General features: G+C 39.0%; 2 protein-coding genes across 2 annotated transcripts; one reads left to right on the top strand and one right to left on the bottom strand.

The window, feature by feature from the left end:
• The first annotated feature begins 409 nt into the window (after positions 1–409).
• On the top strand, positions 410–6,103 carry LOC106402089 (primary amine oxidase 2). The gene is made up of 5 exons (XM_013842739.3): positions 410–1,250; positions 2,147–2,531; positions 2,637–2,750; positions 4,906–5,450; positions 5,734–6,103. Exons 1-5 carry the CDS (start codon positions 460–462, stop codon positions 5,939–5,941), a joined length of 2,043 nt encoding a protein of 680 aa, XP_013698193.1. The 5' UTR covers positions 410–459; the 3' UTR covers positions 5,942–6,103.
• On the bottom strand, positions 5,573–10,972 carry LOC125576916. Its single transcript, XM_048737445.1, has 2 exons — positions 6,853–10,972; positions 5,573–5,919 (listed from the first exon to the last, which is right to left on the bottom strand). The coding sequence occupies exon 1, from the start codon at positions 10,970–10,972 to the stop codon at positions 9,809–9,811; it is 1,164 nt and encodes a 387-aa protein (XP_048593402.1). The 3' UTR covers positions 5,573–5,919; positions 6,853–9,808.
• Positions 10,973–11,875: the final 903 nt, after the last annotated feature.

Here is an 11,875-nt window from a genome sequence, read left to right as displayed (position 1 = left end):
GCGTAATATAAAATACGGTCTCTTAGTTTTTAACTAAAAAAGCTAAGAGACGTAGACATCTCTTAAATAAGAGACGTCTCTTAGTTTTTTTAGTTAAAAGCTAAGAGACCGTATTTTATATTACGCTAAGAGACACAACCTAAAAGACCTGTAATAAACATGCTCTTAGGTTCGATTAAAACATATATCCTACTATATATTAATTGAGAAGTCACTTAAGTGACTTGTACTTAGATGTTATTTATAGGTGAAGTTTAGACCGTATTTTATATTATGCTAACAGACTCAACCTAATAAACCTACAATAAACATGCTCTTATAAAAACCTAAGTGTTTATTGATTTCTTCCGCGCCAAAAAAATATTAGTTTAAATCCTCTTACGGATACACATTTGCCTATAAATTTAAACATAAACCAAGTCCATTAAATCAAACAATAAACCGTTCACAAAGAACAATATGGCTCAACTCCACTTCACCATTTTCATCTTCTTTTCTTTCATTTTTGCAATCTCATCTTCAAGCTTTGCTCCACCGCGTCACCCATTTGATCCCTTAACCGAAACCGAACTCAAACTCGTCCAAACCATCATTAACAAGACGTACCCCATTGGTCCGAGCCACAAGTTTACTTTTCAATACGTTGGTCTCAACGAACCCGACAAGTCTCTAGTCTTGTCTTGGTACTCATCACCGAAACACAACATCAAACCACCTCCACGTCAGGCTTTCGTCATCGCTCGAGACAACGGAAAGTCTCGAGAGATTGTCGTTGACTTTTCTTCTCGAGCCATCGTCTCTGACAAGATCCACGTAGGCAATGGTTACCCTATGCTCACAAACGACGAGCAAGAAGCAGCCACCGAGCTTGTTCTCAAGTTCAAGCCGTTTCTTGACTCGGTCACAAAACGTGGTTTAAACGTTTCGGAGATTGTGTTCACGACGTCAACAGTTGGCTGGTATGGTGAGAGTGAGGCGGAGACGGAGAGGGTTATTAGAATGATGCCGTTTTATCTTGACGGGACCGTTAATATGTATCTTAGACCTATTGAAGGAATGACGATTCTCGTTAACCTTGACGTGATGAAGGTAACGGAGTTTACGGATAGGTTAACGGTTATTATGCCGAAGGCTAACGGAACGGAGTACCGTATCTCGGAACTTAAGCCGCCGTTTGGCCCGACGCTTCAAAATGCCGTCTTTATGCAGCCGGACGGTCCAGGATTCAAGATCGATGGACACGTCGTGAGGTATAATGATTAACAACTGTTGCTCAAAAAAAAAGGATTAACAACTATGACTTAACGGGAGACACACCGTTAAAGATGAGATCTTGCTATGCTCTATATGGAAACTAAAGGTTTAAATTTGAGGGAATAAATAGTTATTATCTGAATGCTTTTTACAAAGGGAAAAAATTGTCTTTTTTTTGTTATCGGTTCGTACATTATTTTATTTTTAACCTGAAACTTTAGAACTTAAAAAAAAAATTGAGTACAATGATTTCATCAGTAATACTTTAAAATAGTTATGATAAAACATGAATGTTGCTTTCACTAATTAATTTTCAAGCCAGTTTGCCGATAAAATTTTAAGCACCAGTCAATTATTCTCTTAGCTAAAATATAAAGTACAAAAAACTGTGTGCTACCTTTTCATTATTTTAGTATTAATGATAAATACAATATATGGGCAGGCGAGTAGTTACCATCTGAAACATGTGTGAAAAAGATAATTGAAAACTGAAAGTTCTTTGTGTAAAGGACCCATGGACAGTGAGTTTGGCTGATTTTTTCTATTTGGATTTGGAAATTTATCACATCTCTATTGTTTCCTTTCATGTGCGGTTATAACATTTACGTGACTAAAAAAAACTAAAGATCGCCCTAACCCCACACAGATACTTCAGATTTCAAACTTTGGAACTACTCTTATTTCTGAATTATTATTTTGCTATCTGTATAATTTGAATACTAACAATAGGTTGTCCACAGCTAGAAAAAAGGAAAAAACTAGCGCCTTCCATATGATGCAAGCATATATCTATTAAACTTTCAATAGTTAAAATCAGAAGTTTTTTTCTGCTTAAACTTAAATCAGAAGTTATTAAATACTTATTAACTGTATAAAATGTCGTGGTGAATAGATGGGCAAATTGGGAGTTTCACATATCGTTTGACGCTCGAGCCGGTATAGTAATCTCTCTTGCATCCATGTTTGACATGGACGTTAAAAAATATCGGCAAGTTCTATACAAAGGCCACTTGTCGGAGATGTTCATACCTTACATGGATCCTAGTGATGATTGGTATTTCATCACCTATCTTGATTGTGGCGATTTCGGTTGCGGCCAGTGCGCCGTGTCCCTTGAACCATATAGAGATTGTCCAGCAGGTGCAGTTTTTATGGATGGGGTTTTTGCAGGTCAAGATGGAACTCCTGCGAAAATTCCAAATGTTATGTGCATTTTTGAGAAATATGCTGGAGATATCATGTGGAGACATACGGAAGCTGAAATCCCAAACTTAGAAGTAATTTTACAAATATTATGTTTATATTATCATCGAGAATGATTATATCTTATGCAGATTCTTATGATATAAAAATGATTTTTGTTTTTATATATGTTGATGCAGATTACAGAGGTTAGACCGGACGTAAGTCTTGTAGCCAGAATCGTGACCACCGTTGGGAACTACGACTACATAGTTGACTATGAGTTCAAGCCTAGTGGTTCCATCAAAATGGGGGTAAAACAGTCTTATCCTGCCTTAGTCTATTATATAGCCTGCTATACATTTCCTTTATTATATAACTAGGTAATAATCCGCGCCTTACGCGGAATGTGATTATTAGTTTCGTTATTTTTAATAAAAAGACATTAAATCTGTTTAATCTGGATATTCGTTCGGTTTTCAGTTTTTTTGTTTTGTTTTTAATCTTCTAAAATATAATTATTATTTTAAATTAATATTTATTTAGTTTATTCGGTTAAAATGTTTGATTTTTTTTGTTTTTTTAGTAAAAACCAAAAATTAATATTATTTATTTATTTTCATGTTATGAATTTTAGATAGTCGTCATGTCGAACTATTAGTTTCTAAACAGAAAATAGTTTAAGAAAAAGAAAAGAAAATTATTAAGATAAATTATTTCACTACAATTTGGTCGGTAGCGAAAGAAGTATTAAGAAAAAATATTTCAACTTTCAAAAAATTAGATACTTCAGTTGTGGTGAATACTTAGTTACAATGTGCTCACATCAAGGTGCAAATATATATGTATGTAAAAAGTATATAAAAATAGTTGACAAATATATAAAGATATTGTTAATTAATATTAAATGACATTTTTTTCAAAAATAATACATGGAAGATAAAATTAAAATTAATTTAAAATAAAAAAAAGTCTTGACATTAGTCATTTTTCATATAAATAAAATAAAATAAAATTGTATCCGTAAATAGAGGTGGACACAGATCGAATATCTGGGTATTTGGAAGCATTCGTGTCAATTCAATCTTTAGCCACCTAGATATTCGGTGACTCGGATATCCGAAATTTTTTAGAATTTTAAAGAATATCCGATTTGATCCGTAAATAAAATAAATTTTTTAAAAATAATTGAAAATTTTAATAATAACATTTTATTACAAAAATAAAATATTATTTAACTTTTAAAATTCTAGTACCTAATATAATAAATTTAATACATAAAAATATTGTAAAACTGATATAAAGTATAATATATAACATATATATATCTATAATTCTTTACATATATGTAAATATATGCATATAACAGATCGAGTTAGATATAGGTTCCTTAAAATATTGGTATTTGTGATTTGCGTCTTTTTGGATATTGTATTTTAGTATTTGATTTCTTTTGTGGAGTTATAGATATCCATATTTTTTGGTTCAAGTCGAAACGGATAACGACTCGAATCAAAATTTATGAATATTTTGCTCAACTTTATTCGTAAAAAATAAAAATAATATATATAGTTTGGCTTTTGATTCGTTATCTATTTTTATTCGAACCGAAAAATTTAGAGTTTATTGGAATCATGAATGGGAGTTTATATTTAAAAAAACGCAAAATACATAGTGTGAACACATTTATAAATATAGTGTAAACACGTTAACATATTTATTATCGAATTATTGTGAGACTGCCACGTGTTTATTACAGTGTGAATACATTTATTACAATGATTCTCTTTTAATATATAAAGGATTTAATATTATAGTGTTCTTTTTAAGAAACGATGACAAAAGAAAAAAACCAAATCATGATTGAACCACAACTGTATGATCCGGATTCTCGACTTTTCTCATTACGTTTTGGCCATTAAAGATCCAATCACTCGGTTTGAATTTAGCTTTTTTAGTTTTTCCTATACATAATATATACATGAAATATGATTAGAATCAAAATTTCGGTTCGTTTGGTGACTTTGTTTGAGTTAGATCGAATCGGTTGGATCAGTTTACACATATTGAACACTCCGATAAAAAATATAAATTTCAATAAATGCAAATAATACTTCTTTTGTTTCAAAACAATTTAAATTTTGGAGTTTTTACACATATTAGAAAACATCTTAAATTTTAACTATAAATGCATTATTTTGTGAATAAATGTTTTCATAATTTTTCTTGTATCAAAATTCAATAAAGTACATAATATTTTTAAAATTTACAGTTACCATTATTTTCTAATAAAAATACATTGAAAAAAAAAATCAATCATTTTGAAGGGAATTGTATGAATTTTAGTTAAGCCAGTAAATGTAATTTACAAAAAAATTGTTGGAATTTAGATTTGCTTTGTTGTTTTTTTTGACATCTATTTGCTTTTTTTATAGTCTGATTTTATTTTTGCCTCTTGTATATGCGTAGGTGGGCTTAACCGGTGTTTTAGAAGTTAAACCGGTAGAATATACCCACATATCCGAGATCAAAGAAGATGATATTCACGGGACAATTGTTGCCGACAATACCATCGGTGTTAACCACGACCATTTCGTAACGTTCCGTCTTGATCTTGACATCGACGGTTCACCTAATTCTTTTGTCCGTAACGAACTCGTGACAAAAAGAACCCCAAAATCTGTTAACACCCCGAGAAAGAGCTATTGGACAACGAGTCCAAAGACGGCTAAGACCGAAACGGAAGCTCGGGTGAAACTAGGGTTGAAGGCGGAGGAGCTCGTGGTAGTAAACCCAAACCGAAAAACTAAGCATGGCAATGAAGTTGGCTATCGTTTACTTTCTAGTCCACCATCAGGCCCACTTCTGGTCCAGGATGATTATCCACAGATTAGAGCTGCATTCACCAACTATAACGTGTGGATCACCCCGTATAATAGGACGGAGGTTTGGGCGGGAGGTTTGTACGCCGACCGGAGCCACGGAGACGATACATTAGCCGTGTGGTCTCAGAGGTAATTCACATCTCTATTTAAAATTCGATTATATTTGGTACGTTGCATGATTTGAATAACTAATCGTATTTACCATCTTTACATAATAAATATATAACAAAAACTAACATGAACTGGTAAAGAAGTTACAACTGAATCTCATATTTAAAACATTAAAGATTAGTTCTTTTTGTGTTAGATGTAAAGTTTAAGGTACGTATATTTTGTATTTAGAAGAGAAATTGTTACGTCTTTTTTAAAAAAAATTGTGGGACTAAACGTTATGTGTAACCGAATGTGACAGGAATAGAGAAATAGAGAATAAAGATATAGTGATGTGGTACACCATCGGATTCCACCATGTCCCAAGCCAAGAAGATTTCCCAACGATGCCTACATTATCCGGTGGCTTTGAACTCCGACCTACCAACTTTTTCGAACAAAATCCTGTCCTCAAAAGCAAACCCATCAAGATCGCCTCTGCTAAAAACTGCATTCCCAAAAATGATTAATAACTAGCTTATAAAAATCATTGATGATTTTGATTTACGTCATTTTGATCTACATAATTATGGTGGACTGTGACCAATCAAGTAATAATTATGATGTGGTTTCGAATAAATTGCTTCTAAAATAATCATCATCTTCGTTAATCAATTAGAATTTTTAACCTTTTTGTTTGATCCAAAAATGGTGTTTATACTGGTGGTTTTGGTTGAATCAATACAATAAAAGAATCTAAGAATGAGAATTAGATTCTTGAGGTTTAAGAGAAAATCTTTAGATGAAATCAAATGGGAAATGAACATAAAAGAGTTTATTGATCAAAGATTGTATTACAAGTATGATTACTAGTGTAAAGTAAATCTAATAATCCATAAACTCTTTACAAGATGTGTTCTTAGTGTAAAAATGGAGAGGACCACCACTAATAAAGAGATAGTTTCTTATTTATAGAATAAAGATGGCTAGGGTTTCATAAGGAAGTGGGTCTAATTAAGTGTCTAATGGGCCTTGAGGAAGGATGTAAATCCACCCCCAACAGTAAGCCCCCCAAGTTCGTAGAGAGAGATGAAGTCGATCTTTATGAATTTTACGAATAGGGTTTATTAGACAATTAATTAGACACATTCCTGCCTATGATGATTTAGGCGAGTTTACTTTGAACTTGTGCTTAATAAAAAGCAAATTTGCTTTAAACTCGTGCTTAGCGAAAGACGAGCTTACTAAACTCATGCTGAGACGGAGGCGAGTTTATTGAGAGCTCGTGCCTAGTAGAAGGAGAGTCTCTATAAACTCATGCCTAGCCAAAGACGAGTTTTTGTAAACTCGTGTCTAATGATAAGCGAGTCGATTGCAAATTTGTGCCTAATAACAAGCAAGTTCAATTTAAATTCGTGCCTAAGGTACCAGTTTACCGAACCCGAAGTCTCGTGTTGAGATCGTGTGTGCCGAGCAAGTTGTTTTGTTGATCCGCGCATTGCCGTGACTGGTGTAGTCGGCATAGAAGATGTTTGCTGAGATCGAAACTAGACTGCCGTGGTCTCACTGGTGTGGTGAGTGCGAGCTCGTGATTGGCAAGTCGCCAAGAGTTGTGAGAACTGTGATCTAGTTGGCGCCAGTTGCAAAGAAGGTCTCATATTCTTCATCTTCTCCACTTCGCTTGTGTAAGAGAAAAGTGCTCGTATCTCGTCTGTGCGATGACAATATGAATTTGTTCATGCTGAGACAGGATACAAGAAAAGTTGTGACCTCCTGTATTTGCTCCACGTACAAAAGCACTTCATTCTACTATACAGAGAAAATTAAACTTAATTAATTTGATCTCGTATTGAAAATTGTGTGTCTTAAGACACAAGCAAGCATATAAATTATTAATATGGGAGATCACGTTTAGTATCAACCTTACTAACAAAATATTAAGTGAAGATTTTGTTCTATCACAAAGTATAAAGCGGTGATATATGACGTAAACAATTAACTAAGTAGATGAGAAAACTTATCTCATCAGATTTATTTGTCTGTCATGGCAACAGCTACGAGGATGATGAACATGATCTCAAGATGGGCGTTTTGAGGAGATCACGCCAACTGCTCCCCGCTTTTGCCGAGGTAGTGTACTTGCTGAGGTTACACCAAGACCAGTCTTGAGATTACGACGAACCAGTCTGAACGTAAAGCTCAAGCCGAGAAGTGAAGTCTCTGGATAGATGAGTTCTCTGCGATCTCTTTGATTTTTATTTATGACCAGATGCGAGATGGAAAGCTATGGATCGAGAAGAGTTGATCTCCAGTCCTCATCGCACCACTTTTGCCGAGCAGAATCACCATGTTTGCTGAAACTTTTTTGCATTGTCGCAACAGAGTGGAGAGGTTTCTGCAACGCTTTCATGGCTTCTGAAAAATCCGTAAAGCTGTTGCTGGATAAGGACAGTAACAGAAGAGACTTCTTCATCTTAGAGCAGTGGCTGAGAGAATACACAAGTACGTCATGATTAAACCTTGCTGATTCTATCATATTTATCTTCCTCAGCACGTTTAGCTCCTCGTCCTCGTCATGTTTATCGCCCCATCAGAGCTCTTGCTGGAGCGAAAGAGATTAGAGATGGAGGCCCAAAACAGCTCGGCGTTGAATCCAAATGCGTAGCTTCGTTGTCGAGATTAAAAGAGACAGAACTTGTTACGGTGATCTTGTCGCAAGGAAGAGACAGAGCATCGTATCACAACAAAGCTCAAGCCGCAATCTTCAATGAGTTTACGACGAGAAGGTTTTGCCAATTAGGCAAGCTCGTCTCGAGATCTTCAGCGGAGAAGCAGGGCCTTGCCACCACTGAGCTCGCCTTGATGGAGAGAAGAAGCTGTCGACTTTGGAGCTCAATTCAGTAAAGAGTAAATCTTAGAAAAACATAGCTCAAGTCGTCAATAAGCTGTCGATCGCCGTTTTACCAGGCCTCCGTCACCGTTGGGCTGAGAGTCGCTCAAGGTCTGTATCCAGGTGATTCGATGTTGTTTAGCTCCCCAGGGAGGAACGGATGGAGGTTGAAGCTAGCACGAGCTAAGGAAGCAACCGGACCTCCATCGCAGCAATCAAATGCGAGAAAGTCTCCGGCTTTATCGGGAGCGGAGCAAGCTAGGGCTGATTTCTCGACGAGAGTGATGCTGATAACGCCTCTGCCGCTTAGTCTTCGCTGCTCGTTTTGATGATTTGGAGCCGATGGCCATTGTTCATGTACGGCTCCGTCGTCGGGATCTCGCCAGAGTGAATGACGAGGACGAGGTGAATACGTCATCTCTTGGGTTTCACTTGGGCTTTCAAAACAACATTTTTTTTTGAGGCCCAAACAGCCTGGGTTGTTTTTGGTGAAGATCGAATGTAGAAACCGACCAGATATAGGGTTTTCTCCCAAGTTCGATTTGATTTGATGATAGTTCTCCTTAGCCCCCTCCTTCTAGCGCCAACTGTTTGATCCAAAAATGGTGTTTATACTGGTGGTTTTGGTTGAATCAATGCATTTACGACGCTTCTACCCGTAGGGGTACCTTTTTCTTTTTTTTTTTAAAAAAAAAAAAAAAAAAAAAAAAAACCCCGAGTAGATGCACCCCCAAAGTCATTTCTACTCAACCGAGTAAATGCGCTAACAACAGCCACTTTTACTCGGGAAAACACGAACTACGAATGGCTTGATCCTCAACCGAGGTACGTAGGCAGCCTTAACGGGTCCAGCTATACAAAAACCAAAGTTAAAACCTTGTTTAGACCTCAGTCGAGTAAACAATGATTTTCCATACCTAACGGTTCACAATCCTCCAGCAGAGGACATGCGGACACTCACGTTCTTTTCCTATAAGCCATGTCCTGATCAGACACTTAGCTTAAGGACCAAACGGTCGCGAATCACCTATGCCAAAGAGCATTGACCGACCAAACAGAGTGAATCTTTTCCTTTTCCCGACTAACGCGTAACGGATTAGCTACCTGGCTACTCGATCGTCACCAGGAAAACGGACCAAAGAACCTTCCACTCTTGGAATCAGTCCTTTGTTTTCGAGAGTTGAACACTCGCTTGGTCGAGACCTCAAATTGAAACTACAAGGAGACCTGAACGAACCTTCCTAGCGTTTTTCTTTGTTTCTTTATCTACTTGCAAAAGCTAAGGTTCAGGAATCTAAAGTTTCTAGCCGAGTATATCGCTAAACTATAAAGATAGCTGAAACATCACTTAGAAAAAACTGCAAGTACAGATAGAAAACATAAAGGGCATGCTTAGCACAGCAACTCGCCGACTAAAATAAAATAAAGACATATGTCTAAAGGTACAACAAAAGGGTCTATCAATACCACAAACACAGAAATATATAAATTACAAGTTCTAAAGAAATCAGATCGTTTGATCTTCATCATTCCCGTTGAGTGGTTGAGCAACAGAAGGTTCAACCGGGTTCTTAGCAATGGGAGTCGCATCCTCCTTCGGTCGAATCGAGGCAAGAGGCTCCACACCGGGCGAAGAGCTCGCACCGTCTCCCTCGATGACATCGTCGGTCTTCTCCTCCTCACTTGGGCGTGGTTGCGATATCTCTCCAGCATCACCATCACCCTCCTCGCCTTGATCCCCCGACGAAGAATCCGAGACAACAACAGGGTCTTCAACACCCGTTTTCTCAATCCCTTCATCGGTGGTTGGAGAACTTCTCTCGGGAATCTCCTCTAGGTCCTCCTTCTCGGGCGATTCCTTATGGGCGCTCTCCTCGGGAACCACGGCCTGTTCTGTCGGGGCCGATGTGACGTCACCCAATGGTTCCTCAGGCGGTTCCTCGGTCACCTCGCGCGAAGTGATCAGCTGGGAGGCTGTCTCCGGCCTGATCAGGTCCACGTTCGATCCGTAGGGGTCGAACGTCCTCTTAAACCTCTCTTCCACAAAACGAGAGGGGAGAACAAGCGGGGAAAGGGAGAAATCTCTATCAGCCAACGGACTTACTCGCAGCTTGGTGACTTCTGCTTCATAAAGCTTTTCTTGCTCTGCGAACATGTCGATCATGTCTTGCGGGATCGCCACTCCGCTCTCCTTTATCATCTCAAGACATTTCTTTGTCCCAGAAGCTTGCCCGTACAGGTTTTTCGCCTTCCCAAGGGCGTCTACACGAGCAAAGTGATCTCGCACGCGAGTAAAAGAGCGACCCGCCTTCTCGATCATAGCAGTTTCAACCCTTTCTCTTTCTCGGGTGACTTCTAGAGCCCGGGAGTCCTTCAGACGTTGCCTCTCCCTGACTAACTTGTCGACTGCGGCGTCCCTCTCAGCGAGTAGCTCGGCCTTTTCCTTTTCAAGGCCCGCAGCGACTCCTTCCAGGTGAACCTTCTCGCGCACCAATTCCTTCTTTGCCGCTCTGTCAGCCTTCAGCTTGTTCTCAAGCTCTTCGAACTTAACTCGAAGAACTTCTTTCTCCTTCGCTGCCTTCTCATTATTCTGCTTGAGTTCAGCTCTTACCTTTTCGATGACCTTCAGCCTAGTCGCAGCCAACTTGTCTGCAGCTCCTAATTGGGTCATCGTCTGCTTCAAGGTAGTATCATACCTTTCGACAAGGAAGTTCATGCTTCCATCACTTTGCAAAGAAGCAAGAAATTAATCAGTCAAAACGGCTAAGCTCAACAGTTTCACAAGCAAATACGGAACACACTGCAAAGGAGGAGCAAGGTTACCCGAGCTCTCAAGGCGGCGGCGTCAATGTACTCATTCCTAAAGAAGAGATCCTCCAACTGCGATAACTCTCTCGTCCCACCGCGAATTTGACGCGTCAGCTCCGCACATCGCAACGGGTTAAGGATCAGGGGGGTCTTCTCGTCGTAGAGAAACTCCTTGCGGTCGGGATATTCGACCCTCCCCTTTTTGGGGAGAGAGCCTTCTAAACGAGGACCCCTACTCGTAGAAGAGCCGGGGACGGATTTCTCGCCACCGGCAGGCTCAGACCCAGAACCACTCCTTTGCGTCACGGCCTTCCTCTTCTTCTCCAAAGGCACGTCAGGAGTCGTCTCATCCTCCCTAACGGCATCAGTTTGGGTTGGCACGACGACCGAAGAACTAGGCTCAGTTCCAGCGACCTTTTTCTTCGTCTTCTTTTTAGGACGCTCTGCGAGTATCGCGTCGCCCTCAGTGGCCTCCTCGTCTCGGGAAGTCGCCTCGTCGCGGGTTCTCTTTTTCTTCTTCTTTATCTTTGGACCCTCAGATGACGTGGCGAGAGAAGCAGACAAAAGCGGAGAGGTCTCATCCGACGGCTTCTCTGTCGTCTTCTTATCCTTTTTCTTCTTCTTTGGACTCGGATCTGGAGCCTCGACACTAACGCCCTCCTCGCGCGAGTTGGAAGCTCCCTCTTTTGAACCTCCACGATCTCCAGAAGTTTCGGCATCTCCAGAGCCAGTCGCCCCAGAGGAGTTAACCGGAGCCGATTTCTTC

Source organism: Brassica napus, chromosome A8 (genome assembly GCF_020379485.1).
Source record: "Brassica napus cultivar Da-Ae chromosome A8, Da-Ae, whole genome shotgun sequence".
In the NCBI taxonomy this organism is placed as follows: Eukaryota; Viridiplantae; Streptophyta; class Magnoliopsida; order Brassicales; family Brassicaceae; genus Brassica; species Brassica napus.
Note: the sequence above shows the minus strand (reverse complement) of the source record. Positions and strands in the feature narration are given on the sequence as shown.